At 60.3% G+C, this 20,550-nt stretch overlaps 3 protein-coding genes across 13 annotated transcripts; 1 reads left to right on the forward strand and 2 right to left on the reverse strand.

Moving 5' to 3' along the window:
- Positions 1-205: 205 nt before the first annotated feature.
- On the reverse strand, positions 206-1,834 carry NDUFB10 (NADH:ubiquinone oxidoreductase subunit B10; the record flags this gene model as incomplete). Its single annotated transcript, XM_083800179.1, has 4 exons — positions 206-423; positions 791-930; positions 1,285-1,423; positions 1,687-1,834. The coding sequence occupies 4 exons, from the start codon at positions 1,832-1,834 to the stop codon at positions 326-328; spliced, it is 525 nt and encodes a 174-aa protein (XP_083656305.1). The 3' UTR covers positions 206-325.
- Positions 1,819-10,728, forward strand: RPL3L (ribosomal protein L3 like). 4 transcript variants are annotated; one of them, XM_083800174.1, is made up of 10 exons: positions 1,819-1,941; positions 3,540-3,732; positions 4,334-4,502; positions 5,387-5,522; positions 6,516-6,702; positions 7,221-7,381; positions 7,644-7,745; positions 8,387-8,482; positions 8,989-9,108; positions 10,612-10,728. In XM_083800174.1, the coding sequence occupies exons 1-10, from the start codon at positions 1,924-1,926 to the stop codon at positions 10,666-10,668; spliced, it is 1,239 nt and encodes a 412-aa protein (XP_083656300.1). In that variant the 5' UTR covers positions 1,819-1,923; the 3' UTR covers positions 10,669-10,728. The 4 variants fall into 4 exon arrangements, with proteins under 4 accessions (XP_083656300.1, XP_083656302.1, XP_083656301.1 ...); XM_083800176.1 differs by lacking the exon at positions 1,819-1,941 and adding an exon at positions 1,981-2,927; XM_083800175.1 differs by lacking the exon at positions 1,819-1,941 and adding an exon at positions 1,981-2,670.
- A 527-nt stretch (positions 10,729-11,255) lies between these two features.
- Positions 11,256-20,445, reverse strand: LOC310882044 (testis-expressed protein 2-like). 8 transcript variants are annotated; one of them, XM_083800172.1, is made up of 12 exons: positions 16,955-19,211; positions 15,315-16,195; positions 14,998-15,198; positions 14,610-14,913; positions 14,115-14,332; positions 13,763-13,936; positions 13,543-13,642; positions 13,241-13,373; positions 12,998-13,135; positions 12,586-12,798; positions 12,354-12,474; positions 11,256-11,894 (listed from the first exon to the last, which is right to left on the reverse strand). In XM_083800172.1, exons 2-12 carry the CDS (start codon positions 16,176-16,178, stop codon positions 11,769-11,771), a joined length of 2,592 nt encoding a protein of 863 aa, XP_083656298.1. In that variant the 5' UTR covers positions 16,179-16,195; positions 16,955-19,211; the 3' UTR covers positions 11,256-11,768. The 8 variants fall into 8 exon arrangements, with proteins under 8 accessions (XP_083656298.1, XP_083656293.1, XP_083656295.1 ...); XM_083800167.1 differs by lacking the exons at positions 11,256-11,894; positions 12,354-12,474 and having other exon boundaries at positions 12,477-12,798; positions 16,955-17,080; positions 17,891-17,997; positions 18,091-19,211; XM_083800169.1 differs by lacking the exons at positions 11,256-11,894; positions 12,354-12,474 and adding an exon at positions 19,777-20,445 and having other exon boundaries at positions 12,477-12,798; positions 16,955-17,080.
- Between the last annotated feature and the right edge of the window lie 105 nt (positions 20,446-20,550).

The raw sequence follows: 20,550 nt of genomic DNA on the forward strand, positions 1-20,550 counted from the left end.
ATTTTCACTCTGAAGGAGGTCCCTACGAGGGCTGGGTAGAGCAGAACTGTGTTGCTTCGTGGCAGCAGGGGAGGGGTCTGGCAGGGAAATGCTGGGTAACAGCTGGGGTGCCCACAGCCAGGGGCTGACCTCCTGAGTGTGGCAGCAACCAATTAAGAGATGAATGCAGACCTGGAAATAGCTTTGCAAGGAATGAGACTAGTTGTAGGGCACATGTCTGGGTTGTACATTTATTGTAGAGGTCACAATAGCATCACAGTTCAAAGACGCAACACGGTATTCGATGAGCACCAAGGAGGAGGTGCTAACCATTCTGCACCCAGAGCTAAGATGCGTTTGCTTGTGCCTTCCTCTCCTCAATCATCCTGTGCTTCTGCTTCATCAGGCATGTCCTGGCATTCCCATGGACACCGAGATCACCATCTAGAAAGAAAGATAATCAAGGGAAGGTCTGAAGAGTGTTCCTCAGCTGTAAGGAACTAAGCTCCATGTGAACATCTGGAACTTGAGCATCAGGGCAGTGAAAGCTGCAGTGCAGAGGCAGATGCACACAGACCTGGTGGCTTTGGCAGCAGCAGGAGTGGCAAACTACTCTGTGCTGTGCTTATTTAATGTCACTGCCCAGGCCTAGTGGCTCCAGCACAGCTAAGCACCAAGCCCAGCTCTGCAGCGTTTACCAAGAGGGAATTTTTATCACAAAGATGATTCCAAGCATGAATCTTGGTTCTGAGCCTTTCCCCGCAGTGTCACAGCCCCGCAGCAGGTGTGCACGGGCTGCTGCCATACTCACATCTGTCCTGGTAGGCCTTGGTGACCTGTGCGAGCTGCTCAATCTCTTTGGCACAGTTCTGGAACTGGTTTGGACCTTCCCTCTGCTTGCATGCACCGAGCCTTTCCCGGACTATCTCCACAATTTGCTGGTCCACCATCCTGCGCAGGAGATGAGTATGAATGCAACCACAGCCAAATGATCACAAGAGCTGAAGAAAGGTGTGATGATACCAGGTGGAAGTTCAGCTCTGGGATTTTAGTGTCCTGCATTGCCTCTGCTGGAGGACATCTGATGCTACCCTGCCCAGCCTAAGCGAGGTGCAGGGGACAGCAGAACTATGAACGCCAATGTTCTGTAAGAAGGCGGGTGTGATTTAAGTGTATTAGGAAAACATTCAATTCCCCAAAATCCACTAAAATGGATTTTGGGTGAGTGAATTCCAGCCACCCACTGCAGTCCCTGGGGCTGCCAGAGCACTGTGGCTGCCCAGCAGAGGCACCCCAGTGCCGTACCTGTCCCTCCTCCACTGCGCTTCAGCCTCGAAGAAGCAGAGGTGGTCGCCCTCCATGCACTCGCTCAGGTCGGGCACGCGGGGAAACTTCTGGTGGTAGTAGTAGAATTTGTTCTTGGCCTGACGGCTCTCGATCCACTCTGCAACGGCAGGGGTCAGGCACCCCGTCCCAGCGTGTCCCCGTGTGTCTGTCTGTCCGTGTGTCCGTCCCAGTGCCACAGTCCCCGTGCAGCCGTCCCAACGCCCGTGCCGTGCCCTTGCCTGTGCCCCCCCCCCGTGTCGCGGCACCTCCGGTGCCCCCCGCCGCCCCCCTCCATCCCTGCCCCGTGCCCCCGGCCCTTTGCCCCCTGCTCCCTCATCCCCGTCCCCGCTCCCGGGGCGGCCCGGCCCGGCCCGGCCGTACCGCGCACGAAGGTAACGGGCGCGTCGACGACATAGCTGAAGAAGGCCTGGAAGAAGGTGACCGGGTTGGGCACCGCCGTGGTCCTGTCCGCCACGGGCGTGCGGGGCGACGGCTCCGTGTACACGTCGCGGTCCCGGCCCTCCGCCATGGTGCCGCGGGCGGCGGGGACGCGCACAAAATGGCGGCGCCCTACACAGCGCCGGCGGACGGCGGCGGTCGGAGGGCGCCGCTCTGCGCATGCTCCGCCCGAGCCCGGTGCGTGCTGGGAGTTGTAGTCTCGGCGGGGCTCGGGCGGGTGGGCGTGCTGCTGAAATGGCGGCTTGTTGTGGGGGGGTTTTAGCCGGCTGGGGCAGCTCGGCTGGGATGGGAGGTGGTCCTGTCTCTCCGCTGGGCGTCTTCGTGCCGGGCCTGGGGCCGCAGCCCTCAGCCTGGAGGGGCTGGGTTCACACTGTCAGCGGTGCTTGATGCTGTGAGCATCCTTGGTGCTGTGGCACTGGCTGCCTGCTTCTCCCCTGAGCCTGCCACATGCAGTGTTGGCTTCACCTCCAAGCAGAATCACCAAGTCTTTATTGTCTACGCTGATGCATTTATTATCATCATTATTATTATTATTTTTAATCTGTCCCTATCCAAGAGCAGCCTGCTCAATGCACCAAATCTGGCTACTGGCTGTGCCCTGAGGGAGCTTTCCCAGCTTTGACTGAGTTGTGTTGTGGCTGGGAACCATTGTGATCGATTCCATTCACGTTCAAGTTGTTTAGGAGGGCGAGCGGTAAACTGAGACACCAGCAATTGACCTTTACCACATCCCAACTGTTAGAGTCAAACCTGCCAGCTTTGCTGAGTATGAAATGAATATAGCACCGAATGAAGCTAGTGGCTAAATTTGTGTCTTCAGACTGATAAACATCCCAAGTATTAGGCAGGGGAGGCACTTAGCGATAGCCTCTTCCTGCTGCTGACTTGGGCTGAAGACATCCCATGGTTTGTAAAGCTCGGCACGGCTACCTTTGGGATTGCATGGAGAGGGACAGCGAACAGGGCTGGGTTATTGGTTAAGTTAGCACAGCTGAAGTGGGGCTGGACCCAGCGTAACTCCACTTGGGCTGGAAAATAAGCTTGGTGGAAAGTGCAGCCAGCTGCTGGAACTGGGCTCAGCAAGAAGGGAGCTGCAGCAGGCTAAGATCTAACTCCTCAGTGCTTGGAGTGACCCCCTAGCTTCCTGCCTTGATGCCAGTGCTGTAAGAATTTGTCCATGTCTCTCTGAAGTGCTGTTGCTTTTCTCTGTCTGGCACAACATAACCTTGGGATTGGGGTTTATGTATTTAGCTCTTCTAATTTGGTTTTCAAGGTAAATATTTAACCTGTGCATGTTATTGCTGATTCCTTTGGGCATCCTTTCTGGTTTCTTTGGATTGTTGGTTGTGCCTGTTTGGTGCCATTTGCCTTGATGACACAAAGCATTGAACGTGTCCCTGTGAATTGTGAGCAGGCCCTTTTGGTGCTTCTGAATATACAATTAATAATTATAATTAACGTCACAGTAGAGAAGACCTATTAAAGAATGTACTTCTTGAAAGTCCTCAAGCAGAAAGGGGAGGTGAAGTTTTCAGTTAGTTTGCATCGTTTGTCCAGAATCTTACTGATTTCTTTGATGCACGTGCTGGAAGCTTAAAGAGAAGCCCATGCTACTGCAAGTTATTTTTCTCAAGCTGGAAAGAAGGAAAAGCCCCAAATCCTTCCAGTGCTCACTTATGTTAAAGGGGGGATTTTCCATTGTTCTTTGGGCTTCGTTCCTTTGATGTCTTCCAGGGCAGAGTGAGGCTGATCGTCTTTGTTCTTCCTCTCCGCAGTCCCACCGCAAGTTCTCTGCTCCCAGGCATGGCCACCTGGGCTTCCTCCCCCACAAGAGAAGCCGCCGCCACCGAGGGAAGGTGAAGACATGGCCTAAGGATGATCCCAGCAAACCGGTCCACCTGACAGCTTTCCTGGGCTACAAGGCTGGCATGACGCATACCCTGCGGGAGGTGCACAGGCCCGGGCTCAGTAAGGCTTGGCTGAAGGAGGGGGGTCACATCCAGGAGGAGAGGGCATGGGCTTGTTGGTGGAAAGGCTGCTCATGGAAACAGGTGGCAGAGCACATAGCTTGTAGCCTATCTCCGGTAATGCTGTCCAGATCTTTGATGGCCAAAGGCCGTAAAGGAGGTTCTGGGGAAGTCGCCACGCTAGTATGGTGGCTGGCGGTTTGTTGGACCCTGCTGGCAGAAGGACCCTGCAGACTAATTACCTGACAGACCCTGGGCACTGTGGAGCACCTTGATGGGGAGGTTTATAATGTTACTTTGTGGTATGCCCCTGGGATGGGAGCCAAACTTCAGGGCATCCAGCGTACTGCTCCCTCCGACCTGGAGAAGATGTTAAAAGTGTGCTGGGCCGTAGGATCTAACCCAGTGGGTGCCTGGTGGTTGAACCTGTGTGGCCCTCCTGGGGGGCTTGTGGTGCTGGGAGACTGGAAGGGCTGAGGCTGGCCATGAGACTAGAGCGTGATCTTGCCCTCAGCATATTCCTTGCTGAGTGGGCCACAGGGACAGGCCACGGATGGCTCCCAGGTGATGATCTGATTCCATTTCCCTTTGCTATCCCGCAGAGGTCTCCAAGAGGGAGGAGGTGGAGGCCGTGACCATCATTGAGACCCCCCCGATGGTGGTGGTGGGAGTCGTGGGATATGTAGAAACACCAAAGGGCTTGAGGAATTTCAAGACTGTTTTTGCTGAGCACATCAGCGATGAGTGCAGACGGCGTTTCTACAAGAACTGGTATGTGCCTCCCTGGCTGCGGTGGGTCACTGGGGTCCCCTGCACGTGGGGAGTCCCTTGCAGGCCTTTCCCCCAGGCTCTCCGTGGTGCCTAGCCATTGCAGACAGCTCAGCTACCGGCAGCTGGCTCTGGGGTGGAGTGAAACAACTATTCAGTCATGCACAGAGATACTGCAAACAGCTTGATGCTAGGAATCGGCATATGCATATGTAAATTTATTTTAGTAGTTGAACTATGTTAGCACTCTCCATGATATCATACGCAGTGTGTGCTGCAGGTCCGTTTCTCTTTGTGTAGGTTGGAACCATCTACTCCCCATTAAACTGGAATGTTTGAGCTTAGGTACCAAGCGAAGGGAGTAAAAACAGATTTTTCAGGGGGAATATCGATGCAGAATGTGACCCCTGTCCCTTGTAAACAGCAACACCGCAAATCCCACACTGGCAGAGAGGAAAATGGAAACACGAATTTCATAACCATAGGAATCGTGTCTCCTGCAAAAGCGCCTGTTGGCCGTCAGATCCACCCACCACATGCCTCCGATCCCTGGTGGAGGCTGTTCTCCTTTCTCCACTAAGCTCCGATTTTGCGCTTGTATTTTGATGGCACTGAGCCAGTCAGTGGGAGACAACTGGATTCTTCATGCAGAAGGGTCTGAATTACCAGCCCTTTTTGCAGCTCTTTATTTGCTTTCCTCTTCCCACCTTGGAGCCCCTTCTCATGGGGCAGGCAGCCAGGTATGGTGCAGGTACCCGCAGGTACCTGGTGCCTCCAGGAAGGTGCCTGGCGAGGTGATCTGTCCCTGTGTTGTTCTGTCTGCAGGGCACGGTGAAGAAATGCTTCACTGTTCAGCTCTTGATAGCTATTAAACACTTCTGTCGTAGGCACAAGAGCAAGAAGAAGGCTTTCACCAAGTACTGCAAAAAATGGCAGGATGAGGATGGCAAAAAGCAGCTGGAGAAGGATTTTACAGCTATGAAAAAATACTGCAAGGTCATTCGTGTCATTGTGCACACGCAGGTCAGAGCCTTACCCAGGGCAGTGGGCGAGGGGGCCTCGGGGTCTTCCTCAGAGCGTGGTTAGGGGCTGGGAGCCTGGAGCATGGGGGTGTCCTGGTGGGGTCACAGGAGACTGAGCAGGCACAGGCTGGTCAAGGGATGTGGGACGGAGCATGCAGGCGGTGGGGGGGTTCTGGCTGACCTTTCCAGCTACCTCCTGACACCAGCCCTGTCCGTGTGAGCCAGGCTCAGCACAGCTCCCTGCCCAGAGATCAACGCAGGGTGAGCCCTGTGTCAGCAGTGGACCTCAGGCCTCATGATCAACTCAAATTAGCAACTGGTGTCAAGTGCTGGGGAAAAAAATAACCCACTGGCAGACGCAGTTTTGCCAGATGCAGATTGCTGGATACACAGGGCCCATTTTCATACTGATCCCTGGAGTTAACAACTGCATCGGAGCCTGAGGCAGAGCTAAGCTGGCTTCATTTCTCTTGTGGCTGGTGCAGCCTTCAGAGCAAGTCCCACTGTGGGAATTTGGTGGAGGCTTTGCACAGGGAACTGGGACTGGGAGGGAGCGAGGGCACCTTGTGGCTGAAACTAGAAGTAATCGCTCAGTTTGGAAGCGGAGAGGGAGCATGACCAAAGGAGACGGACTGACTGTGGCTTGTAGTGCAGAGCTGCATCCTGGCACGATGTTCAGCCCCAGATGTGTTCTGGTGATGGGCACCTGCGGGGCATTTACCATGAGGGTGAGCTGGGGCTGGCTGGCCCCTGGACTAGCTGGCAAGAACGGGAGCAATTTAGCTCAAGAACAAGGTATGGGCTCCAAAAGATCCCAGATACCTGGGCTTGCAGACCCAGGTCCCTGACTGTCATAAAAGAGGTGGACAGTGTGGTGGGGAGCTGGTCCCTGCTCACCCCCTGCACCTCTCACAGGTGGTGGGTGTTGCAGCCCTGCACGCGTGCTCACAGGGTGAGGGGCAGCATTTTGCCCTCATGCACTGTTTTAACACAGATGAAGCTGCTCCCCCTGCGGCAGAAGAAGGCCCATGTGATGGAGATCCAGCTGAATGGTGGGACAGTGGCTGACAAGGTCGACTGGGTCCGTGAGAGGCTGGAGAAGCAGGTCTCCGTGCACAGCGTCTTCAGCCAGAATGAGATGATTGATGTCATTGGCGTGACCAAGGGGCATGGGATGAAAGGTACGGACTAGGGGGACCCTTGTCGGGGGCTTGGCTCTGTCCTTCTCAGCTGATGCTGCCCATAAGAGAATGTTGGGGGCAGCGGAGTGTGAGCCACGCTGAGAATCCACCAACTTTTTGCAGAATTTGTAGCAAAGAGCCTCTTTACCTCAGCCATCATGTGCAGAGCTTGGTGTCCTTTACGTCATATCGGTCATGCTGTCTGCCATGCCCAGAGCCCTCCCAGGAGGCTCAGGGGTGTCGCAGGGATGTGAAGGCATCGCACTTCTCACCAGCCCCACGTGTGCGGAGATGTGGGTGTTTGTGTGTGTGTGGATGTGCTCCACAGGAACATATCACAGTGATCAGATTCATGGGAAGTGAGAACAGTTCCATGCTCTGGGCCCTCGCTGTGGTGACAGCTCTTGGTCTCCTTCCAACGCGGTGTCTTCTGAGAACCTCAGAAGGATGAAGAGGCTCTCTCCCCCCCTCGCATCTCCCCCCAATGCTCAGACGCCAGCCCTAAATCTCAATTGCAGGGGTGACGAGCCGATGGCACTCCAAGAAGCTCCCCAGGAAGACACACAAGGGCTTGCGTAAAGTTGCCTGCATCGGAGCCTGGCACCCAGCCCGGGTTGGCTACTCCATTGCTCGTGCTGGCCAGAAGGGCTACCACCACCGCACGGAGCTCAACAAGAAGGTATGGCCCAGCACCACTGCACCTTCCTGCCTTCCTCCTGTGCTGTCTCCATCCTTTGCACAGTGGCCTCAGTTCCCTCGAGCTCCTCTGATGTTTCCATAGAGATCTGCAGGGCTGTCATTCCGCGCGTCTCTGCAGGTGCTTGTTTTCTGCTCAAGAGGCACATCACAGGGGGACACATCTCAGTGACAAGCATGTTGTTCCTGCCATGTACGTCAGTGTGGGGCCAGGAAAGTCACCGTCTCCATTTCCTTTCTTTTAGATTTACCGCATTGGCCATGGGATCCATGTGGAAGATGGCAAAGTGGTGAAGAACAACGCCTCAACGAACTACGATGTCACAGAAAAGACCATTACACCTCTGGTAAGGGGTGACAGAGCCGTGGTGGCCTGATGTTACCCCACGGCAAGTGGCCCTGGCTGCAGCAATCTGGGCCCGGGAAGTAATTCTTTGACTGGACACAGCTGCATAGGGAATTATTTGAATTCCACTGAAGGAAATGCAGTAATTCCCTTTCTCTTGTTCTGGACATGGAGAACTATCTCTATGAGCATTTTTTAGGCCCATCATTTCACTTCCAGCTGATACCCTGGGCAGGAACTGAGACCATTGTTTAAAAAAAAAAAAAAAGTACAAATGACATTTAAAAAACATATTCAACGGAGAGATGTTTGTTACTTGGTTAAAAAAAATCCCCTTAAAAAAATCCCTTTTACATGTAAAATCTGCTAACTCTGGAGTCTGTCCAGCTCTGCTCTCTCTTTACCCACATCCTCCAGCAGGGTTCCTGCTTCCCCAGCTCTTACTGGGTGCTGCTTGGCTGGGATCATGCAGTCAGTGTGGCTCTGGTGATGCTGGGCAGGTGTCCTGAAGGGTGCAGAGCGTCGTTAGCCGGAAGGACCGTCGGTCACTACCCTCTGCTTCCCTAGAAAATGTCACCAGTTTGTCGCGCCTGCTCCCACCCAGCTCTGCTGCCTGCCAACCCTCTCTGCCTCTCCCCACAGGGCGGCTTTCCCCACTATGGGGAGGTCAACAACGACTTCCTCATGGTGAAGGGCTGCGTCGTGGGCACCAAGAAGCGTGTGCTCACCCTCCGGAAGGTGAGAGCGCAGCTGGTGCTGGCGAGGGACTGGCCGTAGCTCTCCGCTAACAGATTCAGCACAGGGAGAACGCCGCTGCCCCAGGTGCTGGCAGGGAGATCGGTCAGGTCCTGATGCTGGGGAGCAGCGGGCATGTGGCACACGAGCACGGTGCGTGGTGAGAGCATTTGCAGCTAGGCTGATAGTGGCAGTGTGCAGGCAAGTGTAGATGTGCTCTCTCTGGAGACAGAACCTGCGAGCCTTTGAGGTGGTGGGCCTGTGGGCGGAAACCTTGACCATGAGCAGATTGTGAGGAAATGAAAGAGCAGGATCATTTCAGAGCTGCCCTACAAGCCAAGGCATAACCTGCCAGCTGGGCACCAGGGTGTTCCTCTGAGAAAGCAGATTTTCGTGGAGATAATTATCTAATGGATGCACCTAGGATATTTCAGCCCTGCTTCTGTCAGAGCAGATATCCAGATTTTCTGTAAATGTAAGCCTGACGCGTTGTGACTTCTCCCTTTCAGTCCCTTCTGGTGCATACCAGCCGGCGGGCTCAGGAAGCCATTGAACTCAAATTCATTGATACCACGTCCAAGTTTGGCCACGGCTGCTTCCAGACAGCTCAGGAGAAGCGGGCTTTCATGGTGAGTTACGCTTTGCACCGGGCCACGCTGCAGCTGGGGCTAAAGCAACCGATTGAGTCCAGCCAAGCATCTGCTTCTAGATACAAAAGCGGCCAAATGAGTGATCAGGGCCATCTCGCATAAAAGACAGGCATGAATTCAACTCACACAGCAGATACTATGCTAAGGAAGAACACGATGGTCGTGTGAGTGATCCAAGACAAGGCAGCTAGCAAATAATACACCACCATATGGCCAAACAGCTTCCATTCACCATGGGATGTTTTAAACAAGCAGTTACCTTGGCAGGCACCGTGTTGGACATATGGTCCCTTTCACCCGTAATTGTGCACTTCTTTGATTTGTTTGGAATGATTTATAACTTTAATGCTCTTAAGAGGAAAAGGTTGGGTCAAATTCAGCCACAAACTTGTGATTTTTCTGTCAGGAAGCTCCCAAAAAGGCCAAGCAGTATATTTTTCTCAAATCCAGGGCAGAAAAAATCATCTAAATAAATCCAAAACAAATGGAGCTTCTTGAATAGTTCTGCAGCCTACACCAGGCTGGTTCCTAAGTCTGAGTGTGAAATGGAGGAAGTGCTTGGTGAGCTGGGCCTTCAGCTAGCAGCAAGGAACGCAACTGCCCGCATTCCCTGCCTGCCAGCCAGAAATCCCCTGTGAAACTAGCTAAGCCTCCTTAGCCCCCGGAAGGGGGATTGGTTATGCAGTGTCTTTGCAGGGCTCTTTTAGAGGTTAAGCCGTTTTCCTTCAGCTCAGCGTCAGGAGCTTGTTCTGCAGCGAGAGCGACGTGCGTGTCCTGCTTGTCTGCTGCTCTAAGTCCTGAGTAACCGTGGCGGGGGCCTTAGGGACGGGCCATGGCTTTACCTGCTTGTGGAGGCTTTATTTGCCGTTTTCTCCCTGGGGTGAGAGGTTCCCCCACATACAACGTGCTAAAACTTCTCATTAGGCTAGAAGTATTTTGCCACGGAAGTAATTCTTGCGGCCTGTTCCCTCGGACTTGCTTGGTCCAAGAAAACCCCATTTCCTAGCTGGCAGAAACTCCTCAGGCTCGCTGAGCTGGCTGATGAGTCTCTGTGCCTCTGGTCGCGGGAGGCCTCGCCTCGTCCAGGGCTCGTACAGCAGCCGGGGAGCTGCTCCCCATGGGGGGCTCCTGGCAGCGTTCGCCAGCACAATTACTGCTCCCCCCGGCATGCCTCGGGTGCAGGCCGGCCTGGCTCAGAGGTCGGTCGCTGCTGCTCTCTGGCAATGTCTGCTCCTGATAAACAAACCCTTTGTGCAAGGGCCCTGATGTTCTGCTCCTGATGCCTGCGTGGCTAGGGAGGCCCCAGGGCTTGCTGGTGAACGGCAGCGCAGGGCTACCAGATGGGGAGCAGGGACCAGGGCAGCCTTGTGAAGCAGAAAGGGGCCGGAGCTGCAGTTCTGCCCCACACAGCTCACACGCAGCCTTGAAAGCCATCTTTGTGTGTCACTAACAGCGAGACCTCTCCTTTCTGCTCTCTTGTAGGGCCCTCAGAAGAAACACTTGGTGAAAGGGAAGCCAGGTGTGCAAGAAGAGTTGTAAGGGCTGCGATACACAAGGCTTCCTAATCGGGCACCTTCAATAAAGGGGTTTCAAACCGTGCCTGTTGCCTGTCTTCCTTCTGGAGGAGTGTCCCGCCTGTGTTCGGTGCCACCTGTGTGCAGCAGCGTGTCCTCGAGGCACCTCGCAGCTGGGGATGGGGCAGGTAACGCTCGGGACAGGCCCGTATGGAGGGGATTAACTGGGACAGCCAAGTGTCTGCTCTGTCCTGCGGATCCTCCCTTTTTGAATGATTTTTTTTTTCACTGCCTGTGAAAAAAAAATCATTCTGCCAATCTGCCATCTTCACCTGAACCACGGTGAGGGGCTCTCCTTCCTCTTCCAGAGCAGAGCAGGTACCAAGCAGCATTTCTGCCCAGTTGCTGCTGGGAGCACGGGGCCTCCCCGCTACCTGCCTCTGCCCAGCCTCACTGCCCAGCTCTCCCCTGACCATCTCTCGCGTGCACACCCCAGCACTTCTCCTGCCAAGCTGGAGGCACGATCCATGGCTTTCTCTCCAGGAACCCCACATGTGGCATCCATCCATCCAGCCATGGGAATGTGTGTGCAATAAGATGGCTGCTAGGTAAGGCTGGGCAGTGATGGGTTTATTCAGGTTTTGGACTCGTTTCCCGCCCATGTTTTCCTTGCAGCCCAGCTGCCAGCGGGAAGGGTGTGATGTGTCCTGGAGTTGTGATGCCTTGGGTCAGTGGTGATCACAACTCCTTGAATGTGGAAGCTGTCTTTGCATCCTGCACCCTCTTTGGGAAGCAGGCAGGGGAAAACCCGGCCCTCTGCTGGTCTGGAGCTGCCCCCTTGGCCAGGAGGAGTCCTGAGATGCTGGTGGGAGGTACATGAAGTTCTTGGGTCTCCAGCAAACCTCTTTCCCCGGGGTCTGGTTCAGCTCCAAACATGTGCTTGCAATATTGGAGGAGGCGGCTCATCTGTGCAGGAGCAGGATGTTGAGGATGAGATGAACCAAGAAGCCCAGACCCCACGGCGTCGCACTGGGTGCTATCAGTGGCCAGGCCCCAGCTAACTCTGCGTCCCAGCAAGGTCCCAGAGCCCTGTGCAGTGTCTCTGCCCTGCCCATGGGCTGCACGTCAGAGCCTCCTCTCTCCCTTGGCCGGTAGGTCCCTGGGCAGCTCCCCAGCGGGTGGCTGAGGGTCCAGGCCGGAGTTCATGATGGGAATGATGAGATCATCCATGTTCGGCATCACCAAAATTTTCTGTAAAGAGGAATCCAGAAAAACAAGAAAATAGTTTTAAGTTCCACTACCTGAGTGCTGATGCTCTGGCCTGGAAGTGGCCTTGGCAGGAGCCACAGGAGCTTGGGGCAGAGATCAGGGCTGAGCACAGGTCCTGGGCCCCCATCCCCTCAGCAGCACTGACCATGCCTCGCCCTAGAGAATTACCAGCTCCGGATACCTCTGGGTAGGAACAAGCAGGAGCAGTTTATCTTTGGGCAGCTCACCTGTATGGAGGGCTTCAGGAGTGGTTGTGGCAGAGGGCAGTGACAAGTGCCTTGAGGATATTCAAAGGGGTTAATCTCTAGGGGCATTTGGGTACCCGAACATCTATGGGGAACCTTCTGTTCTTTGACCAGAGATCTCAAAGGTGAGAAGCAGAAAATAAACCAGCAGGGTTTGCTGAGCCCTTTAACAAACCCAGCCCTTTGGGACAGGCACCTGAAATTCATGCTGCAGCTTCTTCTCGATCCACTCGGTGACATGGAGGAACGTCACCTCCCGCTCACCCAGCTTGGGGCGCACCTTCAGCTCCAGCTGGGGTGGGACACGGAAGCTGTACCTGCGAGGGGAGAGGACAGCAGCAGAAAGCATCAAGCATCACGTCCCATGCACGTGGCACAGCCCCCGTGGCCAGCTTGTGGACCCCCCCGGGAGGAAGGAGGGCAGGTACCAGACACGGTCCGTCGGCGGCGGGGGCACGTTCACGGCCAAGGTGCCCGCCAGCTCCTGCACCTCCACCGTCAGCAGCAGCGGCGTGTTGGAAACTTCCTCGATCTTCTTTTTGATGAACTCGTTTTCGGTGGCCTTCTGGAAGTACTTGGACTTGGCGATCTTATCCACAAAGCGCAGGATCTTCCGGCCCGTGCTGTTCCCGCTGACGTGGCTAAAGTAAGGGTGGGCTTAAAGTAAGCCACAGGGTGAGACCCGGAGCCGTGCTGGGGCTCGGCGCCCCCCGCCACCTGCCACCAGCACCCCCCAGGGGTGGGACACCCTTGCCAAGGGCTGCCACGAAGCACCAGGGCCCCTGCCTGTGCCTCCCCCAGCACCTCCCTTTCTGCCCCCGGCCCCGAGCAGCCCCTCACCCCTCGGTGCCAGGCGGGGGCACCCGCTCTCCCAGGGCTCCTGCGGGCTCTGCAGCAGCGATGTCCTCCTCGTCGGAGGAGCCGGCGCTGGACGACTCTGCGTCACTGTCTGCCAGCAGGATCAGCCGAGGCCTGGCCCTGTGAGCCCCGGGCTGCATCAGTGGGTGCCCTGGCACCAGCACCCTCTCGCCTCGCTCAGGTGGGAGGATGCGGATGCCACCCAGCCATGCACGGTCACCTTACCCCTCTCCTCCTGCCTCCGCCGGGCCGCTGTCCTCTGCAGCACCCTCCTTCCCCAGCTTGCAGAGGTTCATCTTCGTCTCAAGGGTCATCTGCAAGGAGCCGCTGTAGGTGACCTCCATGTCCACCCAGAGCCCTGCCGGGGAGGGAAGGGGCAAGCCCCTGTCAGTGCCACAGGGGCTGAGGGCTGCTCCCTTGCCCACCAAAACCTCCCTGCTTTGGGGACGGGGCTGGCACCTCAGTAACAGCTGCTGTGGAGCCAGCCCTGGCATCCCTGCCGCTCTGTGAGGCTGCAGGGTTCGTACCTCGGTCGTTGATGGTGGGCTTGGAGGTGCTGAGGATGGAGGGGATGGACGTGCCCATGTCCAGCTCCGTCAGCGTCAGCTCGTTCATGAAATACGGGAGCTGATGGAAGGAAACCACACGGGGATCGTCACCACAGCCTGGCACCCACCGTTGGGACAGGACGGGGCGCTTCTTGGTGCTGCCATCTCCCGTGACACCAGGGCCGTTCGTGCTTCTCACCTTGATCTTGCTTAACTTCTTCTGGATCTTGCTGGCCACCTGCTCGGCCCAGTACCGCTCCCGGAGGAAGTCCCAGAAGATGCGCCCCACCAGCGCGTTCACCCAGGCCGTGCACCCCTCGCCGCGCCCGGCCGCGTCCTCGCCGAGCTGCGGATGGGGAGAAGCCACGAGCGCCTGGAGCAGGGTGGGACCTGCAGGCTGGGGCTCTGCTCCCCAGCACCGCGGCTCGGCCGCTCAAACCGTGGTGCTGGGAGGGAGGAGATGAACAACGGGGCCGGGAGGCAGCAGCGCCTGTGGTTCGTCGCCTCTGCTCAGCCTGGCCGGCTCCGAGGGCTGGATCTGCCCCACTCACCTTCACGGGCACGGGGCTGCTCAGCACGCTGTGAGGGGGGCTCTGCTCCGGGCTGCCCCCCGCCTCTGCCGGCACGAATCGGGCCATGTAGGTGCTGTAATCCAGAAAAATCTTCTGTCGGACATTTCCAGCCAGGTCCTTGGGTCTGACGGCAGAGGGGATGTCCTCGGTGCTCCCTCCACTGCTGCTGGCAGCGCTCTGTGGAGCTGGTCCCATCCCTGGGGACACGGGGACATGACCGGGCTGGCTGCGGCGAGGGGTGACATGGTGCCCAGCCACAATGCACGCGCGGTGACGTGCCGCCCACCCTCTGCCAGAGAAAGGGGATCCTCCAGGCTCCCCCTGCTGCTGCACAAACTCTAGGCTGGTGAGCCCTGTCCCAGCTCCTCCACCTCCCTCCCTGCTCCCCGCTGCCTACCCAGAGCCTGTCCTCCTGCAACGGGGCAGCTCCCAGCCCTGGCTCGGTCCTGGTGCGGAGCAGTGGCTGCATCTCACCTGGCCTGCCTTCACCGCGGCTGCTGCTCGGGGTCCCGTGGCAGGCTCGCAGGAGGTGCTGGTACCACTCCTCCTTCTCCCTCCCCGTCCGTCCGAAGAGGTACAGGCACCTTTCCCTGCAGTCCCCCGGGACGTCCTGGATGGGCACCTGCGGCTTCTTCGTCCCTTCGTCCCCCTGCAGCTCTGTGCCATGTTCATCACTGCTCCTGTGCTCCGTGTCTGCGCGGTCCGGGAAGAGGATGCAGATGGGGTATTTCTTGTTCCACAGCCGCTTTCGGGCTAGGCAGGGGGGGCAGAGGAAGACCTGCAACACCGAGAGTGGCCGTGAGGCGCTGGGGGTCCCTGCGAGGGGAGAGCCCCCCAGTCCCAGGGGCAGCTCTGCAGTCACCTTGGCATCGGTCATGTCGTAGCAGCGATGGCCGATGAAGGTGGCATCGAGGATTTCCTCCGCGAAGGTGGCCCGGCGCGGGATGTTGTTCTTGGGGTAGGAGAGCTTGAGGGTGGCCCCATCCAGAGTGGCCAGCACCGAGTGCGTGAGCGATGGGTGGTAGAGCTCGGGGTCGTAGACGTGCAGCTGGTTCAGCCAGCCCTGGAGGGGAGAGGATCTGGCTGCTCCGTGGTGCTGTGCAGGTTTGGGCAGCCCCAGCACTCGGCTCCTAGCACCCAGCCCGCAGCACCCAGTGCCCGTGGCCGTCCCTCTCCTACCTGGAGGCCATGGGCTCCCCGCGGGCCCCCCGGGAGCAGCTCAGGGCGCAGGCGGCCCCGCGGCGGCGGAGGCTTCAGCAGGAGGAGCAGGACGGCGAGGAAGCCCAGCAGCAGCCCGCAGGTGAGCCCCAGGCAGAGGCCGGTGGCGTAGGGCGGCAGCGGCAGGACCAAGTAGCCGTAGGCGAGGAGCGCGACGCAGGCCAGGGCCCTGCCCGGCACCGACCCCCCCGGCCGGGCTGCTGGCGGCTGCTCCGGGGGCTCGGCCTCCTGCTGCACGACCTCCACCACCTGGATGACGTCCCCGTAGGAGCAGATCTCGTAGCGGCAGTTCAGGCTGGGCTCCCAGGGGCTCCAGTCCCGCACCCGGCGGCCCCCAGCCCCTCGGCCCCCCGGCTCCCCTCGCCCGGGGCTGCCCCCTGCCTTCCCCCGTGCCGTGGGGCTGCTCTCCTCGGCCATGAGCCGGCTCAGCCGGCTGAGGGGCTCCTGCACGGCCTCCGACAGCCTCCTCTTGGTGTCCTCCAGCTTGGCCTCCCGCAGCCGGAGCAGGGCGGCGCGGCTCTCCGACGGGGAGACGCTGGGCGAGGACGGGGCCGTGCGGGATTTGGCCAGGCTCAGCCGTGGCTGCGGCCCCCGCGGGATGTCGGCCAGGAGCATCCCCGCGGGCTGGGGCGAAGGGAGAAGCTTCGTGTCCCCGTCCATGGGGAAAACGATCCTGCAGCCGTCCCGGCCACCGCTGTCCTCCCTGGTGCTGGCGGGATGAGACTTCATCCCATCGGTGTCCCTGTGCCAAGGAGAGCCTGGGGATGGTGCCAGGGTTGGGGAGGCGTCCGCTGCTGCCACAGCCTGCTCTGCCATCGCGCGCATCGCCGGCGGTGCCGGTGCTGCCGAGGGAACGGGAGGGAGCAGCTCAGCCTGGTGCCACGTCGAGGCACAGCGACAGGCGCGGGGCTGCCTGAACCGCTGAGCGTGTGCGTGGTGTCAGGAGGAAGGATGGCAGCTGCAGGCCAGGCTCTCAGGAGCATCGTGGGGCCGAGCCCAGCACCCAGAGCGTGGGGCTGAGCACGGGGAGCTCGTCCTCCGCCCTCACCCCTCCTCTCACAGCATCCCCCCGGCAGGAGTGGGGCTGAGCAGGTCCCGGCTGCAGGTGGGTGCTGCCCCTCGGGCTGCCTCGTGCCTGGGATGCGCCTCACCCGGGATCTTCAAAGCACTTTCCTACCACGAATTAATTACAGGCTGCGTCGCAGCTGCCTCCAGCTCCATTTATGTAATCTCATGCTTCGCGGCTTTTGCTTTGCTCCTGATTTACACGCGCCAACTGTTAACCCCAAATAATCTGGGGGGATGCCCCGGTCTGGGGGGGGAAGGGAGAGATCACAGCAGGTCCTGGGGCTGGCAGCCCACGGGGAGCGGTGCTGGGGAGCACCTTCCCTCACCTGCAGCGATGCTCAGGCAGGATCTGCCCCCTCTCAAGGGCGCGCTTCTCGCATTTACTCGGCAAACCCAGCACCAGGCTGGCACCACCCAGGGCTCCGGCACCCCCAACGCACCCTGAGCCTGGTGGCTCAGTGCCACAGCCGTCCCCAGTGCCACAGCTGTCCCCAGTGCTGTCCGTGCCCCCCCCCAGCCATGGCCGTGCCTACCAGAAAGCCCCGGTGCTGATCCGTGGCCCCGTTGGCTCAGGGGCTCAGCAGCTCCCCTGCGCGTGGCACGGGCTCGGTGCTCCGCTGCGCCGTGCCTGGTGTTTGGTTACCTCTGCTCCGGTATTCCTGGGTTTTAAAAGCTTAAAATTAAAAAAAAAAAAAAGAAAAGGGAAAAGAAAAAGTCTGTTTCCTGAGAGACCATTAGCAGAGTGGAAGACTGAGATAATAATAGCCTGGGTTTATATGGGAGTTTTCATCTGGCAGGGACAGCAAGTACAGCGGGGGCTACGCGTACGCTGCTGAGACGCAGCCACCTCTGGGGAGCGGGGGTGGCCGGCGGGGCGCGGAGCGGGGGGACAGACCCTGTGGGTGCCACAGCGGGGCCACCCTGAGACAGAGCAGTGGGGGCTCCGTGCGGGGCAGCCCCGGTGAAGGTCTCGGCTCAGTGCTCAGAAAGCAAATATTGAGCCTAGAGGTGTCTCTGGAGACAGCTTCGGAGTCTTCTGATTTCTCTCTTCCTGGCTCAGGTGCAGGATCCTGACTTGACGTGGTGCAGAAGGAGACACAAGCGCAGCCTGGACAGGGCGGTGTCCCCGAGCACCTTCCCATTGAACACCCCCTTCACACAAGGCAGCAAAAGTGCTCCTGCCGTGCTTCGCTGCCCGGCGCTGGCTCCCGCCAACGAATGATACCTACACCCTCCCAGGTGGGCCATTGCCAAAATGGTGTTTGCTTTTGATGTAAAAACAAGGAGAGTTAATTGAAAAATTAATCTCCAGCAGCCCTCTGCAGCTAATGAGAGCTGCCGGTGGCTGCTGGAGGCGGGCTGGCACCGCTAGCGGGGATTGTGGCAGAGCTCTGCCTCCTCTCAGAGAGGTTTTTATCACCCAGCCAAACAAGTTGGAAATCCCTCGTCTAATTATCTTCACAACATACCGCTACAGAAACCAAATTGCTGTGGTTACGAGTGCTGTAGCTGGAGAGCTCCCTGCATTATCCTGTGATTAAGGAGCGCAGGGCTTTGAAGAAAGTCTCGCTGCAACCTAAGGACATAAATTTTCTGCGTACCGCCATCTGACAAACGCAGACTGCTTCTAGGCAAAAACCGAGAGCTTTTAGTGCAGGCACGGCTTCACCTCCTGAAAAGGCTTCAGCTAGCAGAACAGGGGCTGGGTGGGCGATGCTGCCGCCACGCAGGGTCCCGGGGGCTGCCGCGGCTGCTCCCGGAGCCTGCCTGCTTTAGGCTGGCTGAAAACCTGCGCCTGGAACGTGTACGCGGTGGGTCAGCCTGCTGGGAGCCCTCCCTGGTGCCCCACTCGTTTGGTCTCGGCGGATCAGGAGAGGCACCTTCACAGCCGCACGGCGCCCGCTCCCCGCACAGCCCCACGGAGCGCCCTCGGCTCCCCGCCGCCCCAGCCCCAGGCTCATCCTCCCTGCGCCTGCCACGAGCCATCAATCCCCTGGGCTCGAGCGGGAGCGCGGCTGAGCCCGCGACGCACGCCTGACCTAATTTAAAACGGCAGCATCCAGAGGGCAGGAGCAGTGGCCCGGCGTGGGGGGCTCCACGTGCCGGGCAGCTGCAGCCCCCCCGACAGCAGCCCCGGGCTCTGCTCCGGGCTGCGGGACGTGGACGTGTCGCCGTCAGGAGGGACCGGAGCCCCTCTAAGCGCTCTGGGCCTCGGGGCTCCTGCAGCTCCGTGGGACGGTCACCCACGTGTGCCTGAAGGGCCCCAGCTTTTTTTTCTGCTCTCGCACCGAGGAAGGCGCGATCTGAGCGAGAGCCCGCAGCCTGCGTCGTCCCGGAGTCCTCGGGTGATGCGAGTGGCAAAGAGCCTCGTGGTGCTGCCTGGTGTTCCTGAAGGAGAAGCTCACCGCCCCCCCGGGCCTGCCAAGGAGCCGGCTGGCTCCCGCTGCCTGCGGTTCACCTTCACAGCAAAGCCGTTACCTTGCAGCACGCCGGGCCGCCGCCACCGCCTCCTTCTCCGGGAGCCCCCGCGCTCCATGTACCCCACGGGGGGTCACAGCTCACATCCCACACCACTTCCCCACGCCAACCCCACAGACCCAGGCCCAGCAGGGACGGTCCCCACAGGGGCTGCTGGAACCTGGGTGTCCCTTCGCCCCCCCGCTCCTGGGGTGGCGGGACGGACCGCCGCCCCCGCTGAGCCTGCAGCCCACGGCGACCCCCCGCTTTCTGCCCCGTGGCGCCCGCAGCGTGTCCCGCACCCCTCCGGCAGCGTGCAGGGCTCCCCGGGGGTGCCTGTCCCCCCGTCCCCCTGACCCCCCGTCCCCCTGACCCCTGTCCCCCTGACCCCCCGTCCCCCTGACCCCCCGTCCCCCTGACCCCCGTCCCCCTGACCCCCGTCCCCCTGACCCCCCGTCCCCCTGACCCCCGTCCCCCTGACCCCCGTCCCCCTGACCCCCCGTCCCCCTGACCCCCGTCCCCCTGACCCCCCGTCCCCCTGACCCCCGTCCCCCTGACCCCCGTCCCCCTGACCCCCCGTCCCCCTGACCCCCGTCCCCCTGACCCCCGTCCCCCTGACCCCCGTCCCCCTGACCCCCGTACCCCTGACCCCCGTCCCCCTGACCCCCGTCCCCCTGACCCCCGTCCCCCTGACCCCCCGTCCCCCTGACCCCCCGTCCCCTCCGCTCTGGCCCGAGCCCTCCCCGGAGCCGCTCGCCGAGCCCCAGCCCACGGGGGAGCCCCCAGCCCCCAGCCCCCAGCCCCGTGCCGATCGCTGCCCGGCCTCCGGGCACCGCTCCGGGCACCGGGGCTGCCCCCGGCCGCTCCCTGCGGGGCCCCGCTCCCGCAGCGCCCGTACCTGGCCCGGACTGCCGGGAAGGGTCGGTCCTGGGGCCGGGGGGCCGGGCTGGTGCCGGTACCGGGGGAGATCGGGGCCGGTGCCGGCAGAGGGGGCGGGCGGGGGGCAGCGCCGGTGCCGGTACCGAAGGGCTGATGCCGGTGGCGGGGCCGGTGCCGGAGGTGAGGGCTCGGCTCTGGTCCCGGTGCGGGGTCTGGGTGCCCGGTGCGGGGCCGGAGCTCGCCCCGCTCCCGGTGCCGGAGCATCCGCAGGACCGCGCCGGGCCCCGCTCCGCCCCGCCGAGCTCCGCCCCGGGGCCGGTCTCGGGGCCGGCTCCGTTCGGCTCAGCCGGCCCCGGTGCGGCGCGGGCGGTGCGGGGGGGGGGGGGCACAGCCGGGACCCCCGTCCTGAGCCCGCCCGGGGCCGCTGCGGGCGGTGCGGCGGAGCCCCGGCAGGAGCCGCCCCCTCCCCTCTCCCGGGGCTTCGCGGCCCCGGGGGGGTGGGGGGGGGCTGGGGGCCGGGCTCGGGAGCACGCTTGGGAACGGGGCCGGGCCCGCAGCACCGGAGCGGCCCCAAAAAACCCCAACACCGCGGGACGGGGCGGGGGGAGCGGCGGGCACCGGGGGAGACCCCCCTCCGGTGGGACCCCCCCCCCCGGTGGCCCCGGGGCTCCGCGGCGGCTGCAGCGGCACGGGGCGGGAGGAGGGGGCGGGGCCTGAGGCGGGGCGGGGCAAGGGGGCGGGGCGTCAGGGGGCGGGGCGGTGGGCGGGGCACCGGGAGGGGGCGTGGTCAGGG

This window comes from Anser anser, assembly GCF_964211835.1.
Source record: "Anser anser genome assembly, chromosome: 15".
In the NCBI taxonomy this organism is placed as follows: domain Eukaryota; kingdom Metazoa; phylum Chordata; class Aves; order Anseriformes; family Anatidae; genus Anser; species Anser anser.